The 19,851-nt window shown below is 40.2% G+C and overlaps 1 protein-coding gene across 14 annotated transcripts in view; it reads right to left on the minus strand.

Moving 5' to 3' along the window:
• ADGRL2 (adhesion G protein-coupled receptor L2) overlaps positions 1-19,851 on the minus strand; it is a 121,183-nt gene that overhangs the window by 58,232 nt on the left and 43,100 nt on the right. For all 14 annotated transcript variants that reach the window (XM_088526029.1, XM_088526028.1, XM_010213222.2 and 11 more), the window contains exon 2: positions 10,909-11,122. In XM_088526029.1, the coding sequence (XP_088382155.1) occupies positions 10,909-11,122 (214 nt within the window). The remainder of the gene's footprint in view (positions 1-10,908; positions 11,123-19,851) is intronic.

A 19,851-nucleotide genomic window follows, 5' to 3' on the forward strand; every position in this document is an offset into this window, starting at 1 on the left:
TTATCAGACCATATAAAAGATATGCCATAATAAGACATGACCTTGCAGAACCCTGCAGCCAGTATGTGATTTTTCCCCCCCATAACCCTTCCTAATTATCTGCAAAGTTATGGACCCTTTTGTGGCAGGTTATTTTTCTGCGAATAGTGAGGGGTTTGGGGCTTCTAAATATTTAATTAGTCTTCTGATATGAGAATTGTTGCACATGCCAAGTGTTTCGATTTTCAGGTTGCGTTCGTCCTAATTATGCTCGGATTTAGATTGGTCATCCCCAAACCTCTCACTCTTGTAATTATTTACTCCTTAAAGATCATTCAGCGAGGAAATATTTTTCACCCTTATGGCTCTTTCTTTCCACAAATGGCTTTTCTGGTCCGTTAATTACCCACTCGGAGGATTAGAGTTTGCAATAATGCAAGAGATGCTGCATGTAAGATGAGTTTTACAGGGTGAAAGAGAATAAATTGTTTTTTTGTAAACACGCCTCAGGGAATATCCTCTTTTTGGGTTATAAGTCTCATCACCAGAGGCCACGTGTCGCCAGGGCGAAACGCTGAGCAAGGGGCCACGAACAACGAGGCTCCTCCAGCGATTTACCAAAGCAGCAGCTGACAGCAGCATGGCACGGTCCTCCTTCTCAACATCTTTTTTGGGGATCTCATGCCTTTAAAGTTACATATATATATATATAGAGAGAGCAGATAATAACAAAATTACAACTTTTCTTATTTCAGCTGCAAATTTTTTCCGGGTGTGCTCTCCCTGGCTAAGTCTCTAATCAACCCCATAACAGTGGTGTCATTTTCTATTAAAATGTGTCGGAGAGCCCTCACTACAAGCACCATCCCCTCTTCTGTGAGGAAGGCCTGTCACAAAAGTGCTGTTATTCATTAGCCACACTGATGGCTGGATCTAATTATCCTCTGGAAAGCCTGCAAGGCTTCCAGGTATCATACTTCCCCTGCAAAAATATCTTTCCACTCTAACTTGGGAAGGCCAATGTTACTCTCAGCAATGTGATTTGAAGTGCAGCGATTACATTACTTCCTTGCGTTGAGTTGTGTGCTGATTCCTGGGACTTTCCATTTTCAGCCCCCAAAAGTTCAGGGGCTGCTTTTCTTTGCTTGCTTTGTCACGTGCAGACATTGTGTATATTCTGCCATTGCCTTCTAAATAAGCCAGGTCGACCAACCTCTGCAAGAAATGCAATAGAAAACCTCCCGGCTTGACTCTGTCAATGCACAGATAATCTTTAATTGTATCAAAAATATTCATAATCTAATCCTTTTATCAAACTGTCTACTACTGAAGGAGTCTCATGTGCCTGCACAATTAAAAACCCCATGTTAGCCATACATAATACTGTATTACATTTGATGCAAATCCTTTTCTATTGAAATAAGCACTGGGCTGACAGCAGGAAGTGGCTGATAAGAAAGCAACAAGGCATTGCTGATGGCATTCATGATAACTGAGCACTAACTCACACAGTTCTGTCTACGACACATTACCAAAGTGCTCCAGTTTTAAATGTGACTCCAGGAGGTGTCCTTTTGCTGTATCTCAGTCACAAAGAAGGCAAAATTATCTAAGAAAGCTAAATATACAACATCAGTGATGTTTTTTCATGCTCATCAGTGATAATGGTACCAGAATAAAATACTGAAGGCAGTATTGGTGCTGCTGCAGCCTCGATGAGAGCACACCTACTGCTGCACAGGGGTAATGCTGGAATTCAGCTAACATGGGAAAGGCTACAGGTTCAGAAGAAGTTATTGTTACACTTAAATAACTGAGCCTAAATTCACTTGTTGTTAAAGTCACAGGAAAAGAGTACAATCTGGGTTATGTTGAAACAACAGTTTCACGCTGCTTGTAAAATGTTTGTATAAAAAACATTTTCAAAATTGCTCTTTCACCATATATATTTATCACGAGGAAGCAACATATTCTGGAAGCAACAAACATGAAGGTTAAAGATCACAGTTGCACAGATTACTATTAAGAATGGCATATAGATGCTTTTGAACATACAAGGACAAAACCTGTACCTTGCCAGATGAAACATTATACAGCTCTACATCATTGAGCAGCAGTGAGGCATCTGCCTGGAAAGTGTTCACAGTCTATGACTTTGGTTAGGGCACAGCACTCTGCTTTCCTATAGTAGGTATCGGAGATTATAGTATCTTTGGCAGCTTGCTCGAGGAAATGCTTCTGCTACCTAATTTCTTTCCAAAACATTACAGGATTGGGTTTACGTGTGTGATAGAAGAAATCAAAATTCAAAGGTTCCTATAATCATCGCATTTTAGCGAAAACCTGAAAAAAGCATGACTTTGAACAGTAAATGTGTAGTAAAGATTCTCTACTGTAAGTGTATTATAAAACAGGTTTGACATGGAAAATTTATATGTGATAAGAATCTTTCTTCCCCATTGATGTATCCGTAGCAGACTAAAAATATACTGAGTACTGAGTATTCAGTCTATGTAACACTCTTAAGACTGCATTAACTTCATTGCAGTAACTTGTTTTATAGGCTCAGTTCATCATGACCTATAAAATGTTAGACTGAAGTGCTTTAAATATCTGCTAACACCATGTGCAAGCCTGGGAGTACAAGGCACTGTGCTGTGAAGCGGCAAAGACAGTACTCTGCTGAGAAAGTAGCACGCACTCTTATGTCACTGATATAAACAGGGTAAGCATGCTAAATAATGTATGAAACAGGCAGCTCATCTTTGTATAAAACAGGAATGCTACTTCAATTCTTTGGCTTTATTTTAGCAGTAGGACACTTCTTTTTAATGTCTCGTTTCTTCTTAAATAAAAGTTGGATATCGTTCTATCAAATAATAGACCTTCAAACTCAACTCATCCAAGAGGAAAAAATAAAGACCTCTTGCTTACGAGGTCATCGAATTTTTTCTCATTATTGTTCTACTATATGTAGAAAATAAAGCGCAAAGGCTGGAATTATCCATGCCTCCCAGTAATCATGGACTATTTATTACATAATTAGATTGCAATTTTATTATTATAGGAAAAAAAAGAGAGATGCTGTAAAATAGTGTTATTGCTTGTATCTTTGATCCTTAGACTTTTCCACTTCAGCAACCTCATTAAGGTCAAAATGTCATTAATGCATCTACCCACTTATATTCTATATAGCTTGGGCACACGCAAAATCTATGGAATTCAGGAAAAGAAGTTTTTCTCGTTGCATTCAAATAAAGAGCTTAATTGAGCCACAAAGGTCAGAAGGTTCTTTGTATTAGACGAAGGAGATTATTCTGTGGCAGAAGGAAAGTTCCAGAACATGAGGTCTGCTACTTTCTATATTACTCTGTTGCTCCTGCTTAATTTTTCAACCCTTGTAAGTCTCTCTTCCTTTCCTCTGAATTAAAAGTTTTGCCGTAATAATTTTAGAATTCTATTTCCATTGTGTTAGTATTGAAAACTTTTTACTTTCATTGCTAACGTTGAATTTGTAACACCAGGAAGAACTCATAATTTACTTACATATATTTAATTCATATTAATCGGTCCTAATTTAAGATCTACTCCCCAGTCTGCCCAACTTCATGTACCTTTTCCATGTCAGTTGTGTTTACTAAGTGATATTCAACGGATTTCCTATAGTGCAATGAACCTTAACAGGCAGCTTTTAATTGCCTTGCATAGGAAACCACATCACTATTAATTCCACAGCAACAGTATAAAATAAAACTATGGCTTCTCAGACTCTAGAGCAATTAGACCTCTCGGCTATTTGGCTAACTCTGCTTCATGATACCCAGTGCAGTTAATTATATTTTTTGATGTTAATAGTCTCTGTCAGTTTCAAGCACAACTCCTCTTTGATGAATATTTAAATTATATTTGAATAAAAAAATAATCTTGGTTACATTTCATATTCAGCAGTCATCACAGTTTAATAAAGGTCTCCTCAGCAAGGGTTGAGATAAATGGCTATATGAACACATGTATAAAGTCCTAAATCAACTTATCAGATAATGTAGCTGTTTTGACTAAGTATTGTAGAGGGAACATTGGGGTGGGAAGAAATAATAGGCTTCAGTTATTACACTACTATTCTGTAAGAACTAAATTTGCCTCAGCAATACATAAGAAATCAGATTTTTTCAATACCAAAGTTACAAGTGAGAGGAAAACCGAAACTTCTCAGGGCTACACCAGAAAGTTGAAAACTATACAAAAATCATGCAGACTTGTCCAAGATAATACCAAACTCAACCGAGATGTGTTGCAGATTCTGTTGTCTCAAGTACCACTGATAGCTAGTTCACCTCCCTGGTTGCTCAGTACCTCATAATTTGAGCATTTGTATTTAACCCATTAAGTAGTATCATTATTGAACAGCTTCATTAATAACAATAAAAAAATACTAAATAAACCAGACCAACTAGTTTCATATTAAGAATTAATGACTGTGAAAATGAACATTGCCAAATGCAGTTTTCTCAGGCCTGGGTGTTACTGCTTCTTCTGAAATAAAGCGCCGGTCTGCGGAATGCTCCATGGGTACTCCTGCCTCTGTGATTCTGCCCAGCTATTGGAAAAAATGGGCCACATGCTTTTGTGGATTTTCTCTCTACCTGCCTCATATTTAAGTCTTCAGACTAAAACACAGAAGGAAAAGAAAAACAAAACAAAATCTATCAAAAAAACAAATGGACTGATATGAGGAAAAGCTCAGTTTGAAAATGAAGAGCACCTTTGCTATGCAAAGAGTAGCTGTGGCCATGACGGCAGTGGCAAGACCCATGTCTGATTCAGACGAGCAGAAGCTGTCATTTGTAAAGGATGGTTAAAGAAGGATATCTAACTTTGACGACCATGGTCCTGTCCCACATGCTCTAGGTGACCCTGCGTGTGCAGGGTGGTTGGACTAGATGATCTCTAGAGGGCCCTTCCAACCTTAACGATTCTATGATCTTGTGCAATAAAAGTTTGATGCCGCCACTGTCAACAGGCTGCAATGGAAACCATTGGCATGTCAAAACAAAATACGCTCAGGAGGTCAGTAATATAGTACTTTACTGCTATATACCATATGCTGCTATATACTTTTTTTTTTTTTTTTTGTCATGAAAAAGCCATTAAATGCACAAGTTGTTAATGAGCTGCCAGTAGAAAGCAGCAAGGTATTTGCCGCGACACTTTCCGCCCTTCAGTATTAATCTTTCCAGATTAATCCAGCAGCAGGAGGAGCAGGGAAAGGGCCCGCGGCAGCAGCAGGGGTCAGCAGAGCCCTTGCCTCGGCGCTGCAGGCCCCAGTACAAAATCCTGCCCGTGAAAACTGCTTCAAGCCGTGCTGAGAAAACGCAAGTCTGGAGCGCGGTGCGGCGCGAGCGCCGGGTTGCGCGAGCCCCGGTGGGGAGGCTGAGGCACGAGAACAGCCTGTGGGCTCAGCGCTCTGCCTGCCGCCCGCACCGAGGCGAGGAGGAGTGCGTCCTCATGGCTGGGAGGCTTTGCTCTCATGACCGAGGTTAATCAAGATGATTTACCTGCAACCCATTGAGGCCAGGGGCCCAGCAGAAGATTTTCTATGTTCTTTTGTGTTATGGTCCAGCCCAAACTTGTTTCTGCTTGGGAGGAAGCTAGTGTGGCCCCACAAGGCTGCAGACCCACAAGCAGGAAAGCGAGGTAGCCTCGAGGAGCGCAGCACGACCTGCTCTGGTTTCTGTCAAACTGTGTCACTCCCACTTATACACAGGATTTTAAAAAGTGACATAGGTTAGACACATGAAGAAATGGAACAGGATGAACATTTCATTCCCCCACTCTCCCTTTGGGGAGGATTAAGAGGGAAAAAGTCTCAGGAAAAAGGCACTCGGGATAGGCTGCTTTTCCATCTCTCGAGGTCCCAGGGGGCACCTCGCTTGCCTTGGGAAGACCCCTCACTTAGTGCAGCTGTCTCACGAGCAGCTGATGGACACAACAGGTTGAGAGTATTATCCAGAGAGAAAAGTTCACAAGGACGCAAATGTAAGCAGGAACTCTCGACGGGTGTCACGACAGTCACAGCAATTAAACTTACATGTGTTGCATGTGCTACAGATAGGACAGGATACGTGCGATAGGCAAAAGGAGACTGCCCCAAACCATTTTTCCTATGTTTTCTGCCTTTGACATTTTTGTAGCAACATTTTACAAGGGAAGGGTATTTCAACGAGTTCCCTAAATTGACCTCTTATACCTCATGCATGTAAGCAATACTTATACAGTTTATGTATTGCAATGCAGTCTGCTTTGTGCATATTTTAAAAAGAAAATAGAACTAACTACATATATTTGGCAATGAGCATATAAAGCTACTATGACAGTTAAATTGTAGATGAAAATAGAACTTCGGGGCCATTCCAGAGTGCAGCACTGATGCAACCTCCTTTCCACTGCAGATTAAAAATCATCTGATTATCCTCTGAGACGTCATTTTTTAAATTTGGATGTTTGCATGGTCTGCAAAGTCCTAGTTGTAAACACTCTCTTTTAAACATCCTCTTTTCAATTACCAAAACTATGTTCTCAAGGTCATACTACAGCTCATATATTTCTTCTTAAAAATCAAAAAATTATTGTTTTATTAGGAGGAAAACAGTGCTTTCTTCATAAAATTAGCATTAACTTGGTTGTCTACATCAAGTATTTGAATTTGCCTTCCTTGTTAATTAAGCTATAAGATTCAGAGCTAAAAGGACAAACTTTCTTAAAATAAAACATTCATTTTCTACAAGTCCCAACAATAACTACAATGGTTAAATAATGAAAAAAGATATGCAGAATAGAATGTATCTGAAAAGTTTTTAATATTGGACTTCTTAAAATTCAAAGTTACGTTATCTGCTAGATTGACCAAGTATTTCTTTAAATATATACGCAAAAGATGTCATCGACTTGCATTGTACTGGAATCACAAAGATAGTTATGGCACCTAAGTAATTTTCAATGAAAAGGTTGAGATTAGGAAAAATACCTCATACTAAAATCTAGCATTTTTCAAAATTCAGAGGATAAAGATCCTAGCAAAGATTTTTTTAGCAGCTCAGTGTTACATTATAAAATTACACACGCAGTGTATCTTATCATTCCAAAGGTATGTTTATGCATGCATTTACAAGTATTATTAAATTCCCATCATTATTCCAAGCTAATAAAACAGAAACCCAAGCAGCATGTGGCATCCCTGATGCCCTCAGCGCCCGCCTCAACAAAACCCTCTGGCTCACTTGCAGTTTTTCCAAGTCTGCAGAGCCGAGCTTTGAAGTCGACATTGGAGGCGCAGAGCCTTCACAAACGCACAGGAGATTTGGAAATAACTCAGGCAAACCACCTGTAATCTACTGACAGCGGGGGACACCAAAGCCCGGACGGTGAGAGTATTTTCTTGTTAATTTTCCAATCCCCAGCATGTCGCTAAAGAGCAGTATTAGTTATCCATATCGACTTCAAAGTCTCGTGACTGTTTCTGGCCTCAGCCACACGTACAACACCGTATGAGCAAGAAACCAGAGCTAGCTCCTCAGGCTCCTTTGTTGCTCGTGCTTCCCTGCTCCTTTAATCTCTTTTTTAAATGAAAGAGCCACAGAAACGGCTGCAGGAAATAAGAGTGGGTTTCTCCCTGGTAAAAGATAGCAGAGGACCAAGGAGCTGGGCTATTTTAAGCAGTTCTCACTGCAGGAATGTGGAGCCTCTGCCCGTCAGGCTGCTCCCTCACCAACAAGTAGCTGAGAAATCACCTCACTTTCTGCACCCGCCTCTTGCTCGTGGCAGGATTTCGCAGAGCCGGCTGCATGCAAATAGCAGGGTTAATTATTGGATAAGTGTGAAAGGGGAGAGGGATTTTTTTTTTTAAAGGTCTAGCTTCTTTCTTCAAAGCTCTAATTTTAACACTGCCACGCTGAAGTTTACATGGAATCTAAGTATATGTGAAAGACTTTATTCTAGAATAATTGGGATGTAATTTCAATCAAGTACTAAAAATTTAATAACTGCTTTAAAAAAAAAAAAGGTGAAAGCAAAGCAGTGGAGTCATTAGTGTTCCAGTCAGGTTTCCTGGGAAAATATGAAGTCAAAAAATCTTTTGAGAACTGTAGAGAAGAAAGAAAAAAGGAGGGAGGAAAGACTGTGCGGCTGCTCCTCCAGACCAGAGGTGCCCGGGCATCGGTTGGCACAAGCATTGGGATCTGTCATCTAGAATCTAAAACCCTCTCCAAAGGGCCATGTGCTTACACAGCTTGGTGTTACAGCAGAAAAAATATTAATCTTATTTTTAATCTTCATGTTTCTGGGTTTTTACACTCGAGCTACAGTAAGTTTAGTTGCTGTAAAGAAAAACTATGGAATAATGTTGCAAATGACTGATGAGTATTTAATAATTATCATGTAACTACATTTATCTACGGGTCTAAAAATGAAACGAGTGGGCAAAAGCGATCATGAAAAGTCTGCTAGTTGGAGTGATAAAAACAGGTCATTAATCCTTAAAAATAAATGCTGTAAAATGGTAAGTAGCAATGCAGAAGCTATGGCTGCTTATTTCAAAAAGCATAGAAATAAGTTTTTCTTGTGATCAAGCATTCTTACAGATGAATTACTGTTTTCTAGTTGGTGAAAAAAAACAGAAAACCCGTAAGTCTGATAGTCCTTTAGATGAGACATTTCCTATGCAATTGCTACCACCAAAATATAGCTGATAAGATACTTTTAAATAACAGATCAAGGACATGCACTGAGTATCAAGCAACAATTTGCCTTTGACAACAAAAAATTCGAAGACCAATGCAGTTATAAATAAATGAAACACAAGGACATTTAATATTTCATAAGAAATTTGCAACATTCTTCTACACTTGCCATATAGCACAAATTGAGCGACTCTCAGAAAAGATTAAATGAGGCAGAGGAAACAGCATTTCCATTTAATTGCAGGGTCTGAAAAAGAAAACTACAAAACCAAACTTCCAAAATATTATATATGCCAGATAAAAACACAAAGCAACACGTCAAAGGATCTCTGCTGTTTGTTCAGACAGAAGGAAAATGATAAACTCTCCCTGAGCATAAATATTAGGAACGAACTATGTACACAGGATCACATCATCATTTTAATCTATTGAAAAAGGTACAGTGAAAGATCAGGGAAGTTCAAAACTACCCTCTGCTATCATAAACTTACAGTCGATTAATTGAAAATGGAAGACCGAAATTTCAGCTTTCCAGTAACAGTTTGATGTCACTTTAGGCAAGATTGTGCCTCTATATTTGTCTCTGACTACCTTAATCTGTGTATTTGCAGTGAACATAAGGAGGACTTTGATCAAAACACAACATGCATTTTACACAACAAGGAAGTCTACAGAGAGGCACTACATTTACAAAAGCAATTGAAGGTGGTTTCAAAGGGAGTTGACAGATTAGAGGATGATGACACTGCTGCTGCAGTCTCAATGGAAATCTGGCTTGATCTAATTAACAACAACAAACTAGAGCCACAAAAAGATAATTCAAACATGATTTAAAGAAGGTATATAACCTTTTCACTACCTCACCAATGGAGCCCTTCCAACAGTGATCAGAGAACAGCCACAGGTTGAACACAAAACAAGAAAACGCCTCATAACCCTAATTTTCCTTTTGCATTAGAAACAGTAGTCAAATTTCCATCACAAATATTATACAGACTATAGAACTAGAGAAAGTTTCCTGTACTGACACGAAAATTAAGAAAGTAGTAACAGTTTCACTGATGACAACTTGAAGCAAACTGAGAAATCAAAAGGGAAGATTATTTTTAAGATATGGTGATGTGTTACTATGTTCTACTGTGCTTAAAGAAAATGTAGAAAGTTGAACAAAGCAGCGTAGGAGACTTGTTTGCTTCATTCTATGAATAATGCACTGTAGAGCTCCCAGGTGAGTCCTTTGCCTTTACCCCATACCAAGGTTCTTCACTCTATGAACCTTGGTAGCCACCAGTCCCAACTTTTTTCATTCATTATTTTAGCCAAAGTCACAAGGAGTGAGGGAAGAACTTTATCAAGTTGTTAACAGAAGAAAAAACCTAGAATTGCGTGTTTCCTAAACATTTTCTAGAGAGTTTTTTCAGACACTCAATCCAGTCTTAGAGCAGGCTTGTATTTTATGCCAGTAAAAATGTCAGTGACTGAACCGTGCTGACATTTCTGCAATTGTGAACACTAGGTGACTCTTGCCAGTATTAGGCCTATAGCGCAAAAATGTCTATAAATCTTAGTTCTGATGCAGCTTTGGTGACGCTTTTGTGCTAAAAACACTTTTACTGGCTCTCCCTCCGTGCTCTATGAGTAACACAGTCACTGTTAGTAAGATAATGTAACGTCTGCTTGCTTGCATAAACTCATACGTACGCACAAGTATAATGACATATATAACAAGCCAAACATTTAAATAGCACATATAGTCAGTCTCTGGTTTTTTTTTTTTTTTTTGGATTGGTTACCTGCTTTTGCAGGTAGGAAGATATTTATTAACTGCATTCACAGAGAACATTTAACTTTGCTAGGGCATGTAGAAACTACTGAAAAATGCAGCAGCCATTTGAATAGTTTGAGTGCTGTTTGACCTCCTGAAAGGCAGGGATTCAGGGACTCTCCGAACAGGGCAACTGATCCATTCTCTTTGCAATTATCCTCCTCCTCCTCTTTTTCACCAAGAATTAAAAAAAACAAGTAACTGCAACTGGTGACTCCTATGAATACAGCATTACCTGAATAGCTATTTAGTAAGACGAGATGCAAACTGACAATTACATCGCAACATTTTCTCATCTATATACCTCTTACTGTACTAATTCAGACATTTGTTCCTCTTTAATCCTCAAAATGACATATATATCTTTACCTTTGCGTCATAATTTTGTAGGCATCTGGAAGGAAGCATTCTGTGTTCTCCATCTGGAAGGGGTCAGCGTCACAGATCTTGTCGTCTGTCCGTCCATAGTTAGCGCTTTCTATCATAATGACATCGCTTCCCGGGCAGCGCAGGTCGATGGAGTAGCCTTCGCAGGAGAGCTCCCTCCGCACCAACCCGAACGGCAGCGCTGCTCGGCTGAAACCTAAAAGCAGAAAAGAAGGTGGGATTGAGCCTAAGGCACAGAAACGATGGTGGGTTTTCTCTCTCACACAGGCACTAAGTGTGCTGAGTTTAAACTGTTCTAAACTGGGCTTAAATGGCTTGATGTTGTGTCACGGTAAGCGAAGCGTCTTTCACAAAACCATCAAGGCCCTGTGGCGCTGCAGCAGGGTGGGAAGTCCTCTCCAGCCCTTTTGCCTGGGGCTGCTCAGCCTTTTACACACATTAAACCACAGACAGCAGCAAAAGGATTTTGAGCAAATATAGAAGTGACGAGTCCAGCAAACTGCACGTGTCTACAGCTGCATAAAATCGCCACATACTTCACAAAAATGATAGACATATGATAAGAAATTATCATTCTCAACACTTGCCTCTGCACGTGAGAATTCCTAAAAATAAGCAACTTCTCTAAGAATAACTAAGCAGCATCAAAAGCTTTAGAACCAAAATAATGTTCTGGATACCCATTGGGATATTTTTAGTCTTTTATAATAAACTCTTTTTGCAAAGAAAATACACCATGTCAAGAAACTGTACCTGCATACTACATTTTCTTGTATACAGCTCTCATGAAAGAACATTTCTGTTTCTTACCCAATGCATGCAGAAGTTGGGTAACATGATAGTGCTAAATATCTACTTCTTTAAAATAGTAAAGCCTTTATAAATTTTTAACACAATCACAGATTTTTCTTTTCTTTTTTTTTTTTTTTAAGTCATCCCAATACCATAGTATAAGGCCATTAATATTTCAGTGCAGGCTGCTGGAGACAGGTTGTGACAGCAAAAAGAAACCGCCTCGAAGTATGAGAAGTTGGAGCTCTACAGTGTTTTGAAGGCAAAGAAAATAAACTTTCTTTTAAAAATATGATGCGTTAGAAGAGGCAAGGAAGTCAGGATCTAAAAACATCAAGGACAACTTGAGATAACCCCTCGATAGTAAATTTTCATATGAACCAGAAGCTGTCAACTTTTTCTGCTGAATTAATGAACTGTGGATTAACAGCCCTGGCGCGTGAGGCGGCGGCCGTGGCAGGGCTGCAGGAGGGAGCTGCTGGCGATGCTCGTGGTGGCTCCACGCAGTGTGTCCCACCATCACCGTCCCCGTCGCCAGCTTTAGTCCCACTTGTGCAGCAAACTATGTCCAATCTGATCCTCAGCTACCTCAGCTGCACAGAAAAGGAGGTAATTCCCAGTAAACTGGCTCTGGAGCTTCTACTGGACACGAGGGAAAAGAGAGGCCAGAACACAGTAAGCTGCTAATTGCTGTAAATCTTACGCACTCATTTCCTATGCCAAGGCAGTGCTGTTACCCAACCTTTGTTAGCGAGAAAAAGCCAGATGAGGTACAGAGCACAGCAAGCCCACCTGAAACCCACTGCTGCCCTGGGCCCAGCAGGACACATCCCATTTCACAGGACACATCCCGTTTCACAGGACGCTGCCTCATCTGTGCCGAGCACGGATGGTCTCTGCCGTCCCCTTGGATCCGAACGCGAATTGAGATCAGCTGCCTGCAAGTCCCACTCCATCATCTGCTGGCAACTGGCAAGAATGTGCTTCATCCTACTAATTTTCCCCCTGCAGGCATCCATGTGAAGTTCTGTATACGAGTGAACATTAAAAAATACTAGAGCGAGGCGAGGTGGCTCCGCGAGGACACACCTGGGATGGCAGCGCAGGGGCTACGCAGCAAAGCAAAACAGGGCAGCACGCGGGGAGCGCACCCGGAGGAATCCCCACGCCACGGAATATTTTAACTAAATAAAATAAATAAATTAGGAGTCCACTAACAGAGCCACAGCAATCTTTATTCGAAGGCTTTATTTGTAAGCTTCTCCTATCAACAAAGCAAAAAATAAATAAATAAGCATATCAACAAGCAAACTGTAATTCAATCCATCTTGCAATCCTGACAATCGAAGAAAGAACTAGTGGGAGGCCCTGCGAGCAAAAAAATCAATATTGCAGCTTTGTGCCGTGCAAATGTGAATACTGCCAAATAGCAGTGCTTAGGGTAAAATGAACTGTTTTGCTCCATTTTCTCTTCTCCGAACAAATGATCTTGAAAAGACAGCTTTTTCTAGAGCTACAAAATGTCAAGCAATAACTCCCCATGCTTTAGGCAAGTGATTGGAATAAATACCTCTTGGCAACAGGTGCAATGACTTAGGAAATTCATTTACATGCAGGAGATAATTCCTGATAAACAGATGCACTGCCACAGGACAGAAGCATGAAAGACCAGCATGCGAGCGCACCCGCCTGCTCCTGCCTCATCCCAAAGCTTTTCCGATGGAAGGACGTGGTTCCGTCCATAATTACTGCTGTCGCCAGTAACTCTGCATCTCTGATGCAATTCTGAGTCATTAATGTTTTGAGTACTGCATTTGAGTCACTAATGTTTTGAGTACTGCATTTTCTAATGAAACCCTTCTCAACCTGCCGCTCGCCTCTCTGCACCGTGCAGAAACCCACGTTGTCAGGCTGCGATTCTAAAACTCCAAGCAAAACTCGTCGCTCCAAGTCCGCCAGGGCCACCGCAGCTCCAGCCGCCGCTCTCAAGGCTCCTGCCTCGCCACAGCCTTCCCGGGACAGGGCTGGGACTTCCAGCCCAGCACCAACTCGAGCGAGAGCCCATGGGCAAAGGCAGAACTTGCTGCCTCCGATTCCTTCGTGTGGGTATATACGCATCCAGCTTGGGCGCTGCTTTTCTTTCTTTTTTTATGGAATAAGAAAAAAATCCTAATGAGAAAAAGAACGTGGTTTCTGTCATGCTGACCGTGTTGCTTATAAACAAGCTTCCTGGCAAACATATGTTTCTGGCACATTTTATCTGCTCACAAATTAGTTGAGAGCAGGCTCATTACAACAAAACACAACTACATAACTTGGCTTCTACAAAATCACAATTTTAAGAAATGCTGATTTTTCTGAGAAAGGAAGCTAAAGGAGTTTTCAGTGGTAACATGCACCCTTGAGAGCTTTACTGATCAGTCCATGTACAAAAATACACTTAGAGAAAAAAATCAAAATAAAAACACCACAAACAAGTCTTTCCTCTTGTGCCTTAATCTACTGAAAAAAAAAAAGCCCTATAAAAGAAGCATAATTCAGAACTGTGTTTCTCAAACACGTTAAATGCACAGAAGGCTAAAAAATATTTTATGCAAGTTGCAATGCCTTATTTACCAACCTTCTGCCTTGGTTTCTTATTAAGAAATAATCTGTCTTTCAAAAGATAATCCAAATTTGCCAAAATGCAAAGAAAAGTTAATAATTCACAGCATTCTGCCCACTAGCGTTCCATGTTTTTTGAGCTGTCAATAATAAGAACATGTGCTAAGTTTGGTAGATAAAAGCAAAAAGAAACTACCACATTTGAATGTTCACCCCGTACAGAGGAAAATAGGGGAATGTAAACAGGCTAACATCAGTACTCCTTGACATCAGAAGCAAGGAACCTTTGATTAAAACTTAAAGCATAGAGAAAGTCAACAAGGAAATATAAAATTATTTCAAAGAATGCAGATACAGGAAGAACTGAGACTCCAAAACAAATCTTTGCAGAAATAAATATATACGTCTCAGTGAGCAGAGGAATATTGCTTCTTGTGTTATTTGGCTCTAACAGAAAGGTCTTTTGAAAAGAGCACATCTTTTCAAGCAGAATGTTTACAGTTGTCTGTTACACAATCTCTTTTATTTTACCAAATCATGAAACATGATGATTCAGACTCTACATGAGATGAAGTGATGCAGCTTGGGCAGCACTTCAATAATATATGTTCAGCAAATGCAGAGCCCGATGCAAACCGCGTTCAGATCCTCTCCATGCCTCGGCGAAGGGCGTACGTGCCCGCAGAGAGGCAGCAGCAAGGCGGCTGAACGTAACTTTGCCATTGGAAAATCATGCAGATTCTCCGCACGGGCTCGGCAAAGCACTTCTAATTTTGTACAAAAGCTTTAGCATCCTGCAGTTTCTAAAGAATTCCATGAACTATAGCAAGGGAGACTTTTTCGCTGCGCCTCAGCATTGTCCATATTTCACGTGGACTAGCGTGCTATTTTGTTAAGCAGCCTTTAAATTATCCAATACTGGTCAACAGATCAGACCTACTACAAAGAGAGAGGCAATTTAAATGACAACTGCGCTTTCCCACTCTCTTTGAAGGAAAAAAAAAAAAGAAAAAAAAAAAAGAAAAACCTAATTCTGGCAAGCATGGCTATTAAAAGATTACACTGGCACAGTGAGAGCTTCTGATCCTGTGCAGAGGTCTGGGCTTAGCAGCGCTCGGCTCCTCTTTCGCTGCAGCCGCTGGCTAGCGCACGACACCAGCCCCACACACAAAACCCCCCTGTTCCAGCCTCGCTAAAATCGAGCAGGAAGTGACCGGTTCAGAAATACTCCCCAACAGCTGCATTCTTTGCCGTTTTGCGTATATACCGATTACATCCTTTTAAGACGATGGCAGCAGGGAACATGAACGAGCAGCTAGAAAGAATGCATTATTTATTGAAATCTATTTTTGCTAGTAAAAGGCATGTATTTTTCATTGTTTTAACTCATTCATAAAAATGGGATTAACTCAAAACGACGTACACGAAAGCAAAAGTATATTCGTTAGCAGAACTTTAAACAAAGGGGCTCAAAGTCCTAACAGGCAGACTGGGTCCTTTAAACGTGCTATACCAAAGCAATGCAACTCTCTCGTTGAATAAATCAGTTGTGAGGGAAGATTTTTGACACGGGTTAGGATGAATCAGTTTCTCGGACACACCACTTCAGATTTTAATTACCTGGTTGAGATCAAGAAGCCCATCTCTTACAAAACAAATACGGACTGCCAGCACTGACAGCTTTTCAGAAATATTAAGAAACTATTGATAGCTTTTTTTTCAGTTATTTTTCCAATTTAAGCTTGAGATAAGAAGTCTAAAAATATATATATTTTTAAAAATTCTTGCCAAATTTGTTATTTTTCAATGTTCAGTATAAGCTGCACAATTACAGCACCAAGTAATTTTCTCTAATTATATGCTTATATTCAGGGCACATAAACATAAAGCTCAGTACGTCTGATTAATGAAATTCAGGAGAGAAGCCTGAGCTACACCCTCTGACTCACATCATGATGAATTCTGCCTTCCAGGTTCGGTGAAACTTATTAGAATTTTCTTTTCACATTTTCCAGGCTCCATGCAATACTCAAAAATATCCCTGTGAGGCTCTCTTAAGCAAAGAAAGAGTCTGGGCTTACCTGGTTCCTGCACCTTGTTGAATGATTCAGCAAAACGTTTGCAGCAGAACCTTTTTGTTTTAACGTAACAGAGAGGATCCCGTCTGTGTGCGGTTCACAAGGATCTCACCTAAATTCCCCTAGACAGCTTCCTCTCCTGCTTCAGGAGGGCTAGAAAACATCTCTCTAAAGTAGCAGAATTTTTTTTCTTTTTTTTTTGATTTGTTTTTGGGAGTCTTTCTAATAGCAAGAGGGAGAAGGATGTCAATCAGCCGACAGCAGCACCGTGCAGGCGGCGGCGGCGCGGGCTTCCCCACGTTGGTCCATCACGTCTCCACCCTGTTGTGAAGGAATGGCCACCATGGGAAAAGAGATGGTTTGGTCTTCGTGCCCATTTAATCCTCCACCTCCCTGCTGAGGCTACCACAAGAGTGTTAATTAATGCTAAGTTGTGAAAATGGGCTTCTGCACTTTGAATTCAGTCACACTGAAACTGGAGAGAAACCACTAATTCCTTTAATGAAAGTCACCAAACCAGAGCCTGGTTCCTGGCAGCATTTTAGCAGTGACTACATATGGCAGCTGGAAACCATGTGATCTAAACATGAAAGTCTACATTTCTAGTGTAAAAATATGCATGTTGCTCAGTTCTTGCTTAGAACCAAGTTTTCTTCTCATCAGCATGCACCTTTCCCATCCCTTTCAATGGGAGCTGCATGCATGAGAGCAAAACTTTGCCCTCTTGATCTAAAATTATCCCAGTTTGAAACAGTATTCATCTGTCAATGATGTTTCTTTCCTTTTGCCAGCCAGATGTCAGTTCTCAGGCAGCAAGAATCTCCTTCCTTTCTTCCTTCACATCACACACACTTGATCCTTTGCCAGCTCACAGAAAGCACTCTACCCTTTTCTTTCTTGCAGTTAAATACACTGTGGCTTCAATATTTCTCAAGACAGTCAGTCCCATGGTCTTTGTAAATCCCCCTCCTGGAGGTTATCTCCAGTTTACCCACTGCAACTGGCTGAGCACAGCACCTGTCAGGAAGGAGATGCTTCTGACTTGGAAACAATCTCCGAAACAGGGAGGTAAGAGGCACAAAGGGTTGTGTCATAAAATTCTGTGTCAACAGGATTTCCCGTTCAATTATTTCCCCGGCACAGGATGTTGGGAGCAGAATAAAAATATTCTTTTATTCTCTCTAAAAATGTACTTTGGCAACTCTTCTTATTTCCAGGTCTCCTGATCAATTATTTTTGATTGGAAACCATATGCTGATGGAGGGAGGAAGGAAAAGGCGAAGGAACAGGGGTATGATTTCCACTGACCGTATTTGGTGCAAGCAGCTGACAAAAGAAAATTGCTTTTGTTCCCATCCTTAAGAAAGCCAAAGCCCTGTCAGCTTGGAGGCTGACAGAAACCCTGCAGAGAGGTCCTAGCTCCTTGGGATCATACGCACTGGCCAAAGCTAAATCACTGCAGCAGATGACATGTTGATTGCCAAAAACAACCCTTTGCGTGCTGCACTCTTAAAGGACTATGCCCTAACTTCCTTAAGACAGTAAAACCTTTTAACTGCAGTAAAGCATTGAAACTCAACCCTTGTATCTTGTTTACTTTAAACAAAACTTAATTCTGCAAGTGACAGAACTTAAAAAGCCAAATCCTGGCATACTCCTAAGCAATTATTTCAGGTTTTATCAAAAATACTTGATAATCTCAACCATGTAATAACATTTGAGATCACAGCTGTAAAATGATGAAAGGGAAGTTTTTGCTTTTATATACCAAATTATATATACATTGGAAAAAGAATCATGTAAAATGTAGGAGTCTCTATGCTCCCTCTTGTTTCAGCAAAAAGATAGGGTGCATTCAGTTGTCACAGTAAAATTTACAGTGAAAAATTATGTGGTTTATTTTAATGACAGTGAGCCACTTCATAACTAGAGGGTGCTTATAAGCACGCAAATAGCCCAGCAATACCCTTTGCAGGCAACTCGGCTTCCAAAACATTGCTAGAGACTCAGGAGCAGAAAAAGGAACTCTGACAAATATCAAGAGTCAAGATCCCAGAGACGAAACTGAGACCCCAAAGCACACCGCACACCTTTCCAAAACAAGCAGGTACTTGCTAGGTACCAAGAACCTTGCTACCTTTAAGGAAAACGTGCCGTCACTTCCAATATTCCTGAGAATAAATAGGAGAAGAGTAGCAAGCGATCTTGGAAAATGCCTCCTGTCACACTGAAAGGCTTTCTGCCTGACTTGCCTAGATACATCTAGGAAGTATCTGTGGGTTTCTAAAAGAATACTGTAAAGAAGAAAGGGAAATCACATATCATACATAGTTTCAATAAGATACCGAATACGCTGGTAAATTCCAGGAATCACAGAATAATCCCCATAGATTCTTGAGTGCATCCTCTAAATAATAAATTGCATGAAGAAAGCAAAGCTATATAATTGTTCAGACATAAAAAGCCCATATAAAAAAAAAAAGTATACAGAATACGCGTGATTCTAAGCATGCTCCTTAGGCAGCAATGAGAAAGAACTACCAAAGTACTATTTTTATGATAAATAAAGGTAGCACCTCAGCTACCTTGTCAAACTGCTATTAATTGCCTCTCTACAGGCTTCTTTAGAAATAGGTACAAAGCACAAGAGAGATTAAGAGACAGGATGGCTAAATTTGACTAAACCTAAAATCAGGACCTTGGATTTTTTTTTTTTTTTAAACCTGGAATTTGTCCCCCTCCTGTAATTCTACTATTACAATGTGCATTCAAGAAATGCACCCAGCTTTTTTGAGCACTGGCTAATGCGTGACCGAGTGAAATAGAGGAAAATACTGGATCCCAGAAATCTCTCTCAGAGCATTAAGGCTGAGAGTAAATATGTTTCCTTAATTATGTGATAGAATTTCCATAATTAGTGCTATTTACATTAGAAAGTAACAAAAGGGTTGAATATACAGTGTAATACAAATTAATATACCCTGGAAAAGGAAAAGTTTGCATTTGCTAATTACTTCTACTAAAAAACACATGTCTAAGCTGAAAATCTGCGTTTCCAAAGTTTCTCATTGATCTTAATATTACTACTAATAAAAGAAGGGACTGGAAAAGCTCTACATCAGACTACAGAAGAAAACATGGTTACGTGTGCAGATACAAGCACAGTATCAAGCAACACAGAACTTCTCTACCACCACTACAGATGTGGGAAGGAATTTCCTCACAGATTACTGCGTTTTACAGTGTTTCACCACGCCAGGTCACAGATCTGTTTTAGAAAAAATATCTCCCAAATTGTCTAAAGCAAATATTTCTGGAGGAGTCAGCTGTGAAGTACAAAAGATCTGATTGCTCCACTTCTTTCCACACCAAATAAAAACTGACACTTTCCCACTGAAACAAGTGTGTTCTCCCACTGCATTATTCAGGCCTACAAACATTGGCATGGCTG

Source organism: Tinamus guttatus, unplaced genomic scaffold (genome assembly GCF_059628265.1).
Source record: "Tinamus guttatus ecotype Peru unplaced genomic scaffold, ASM5962826v1 Tinamus_guttatus_pri_ptg000242l, whole genome shotgun sequence".
Lineage (NCBI taxonomy): Eukaryota > Metazoa > Chordata > Aves > Tinamiformes > Tinamidae > Tinamus > Tinamus guttatus.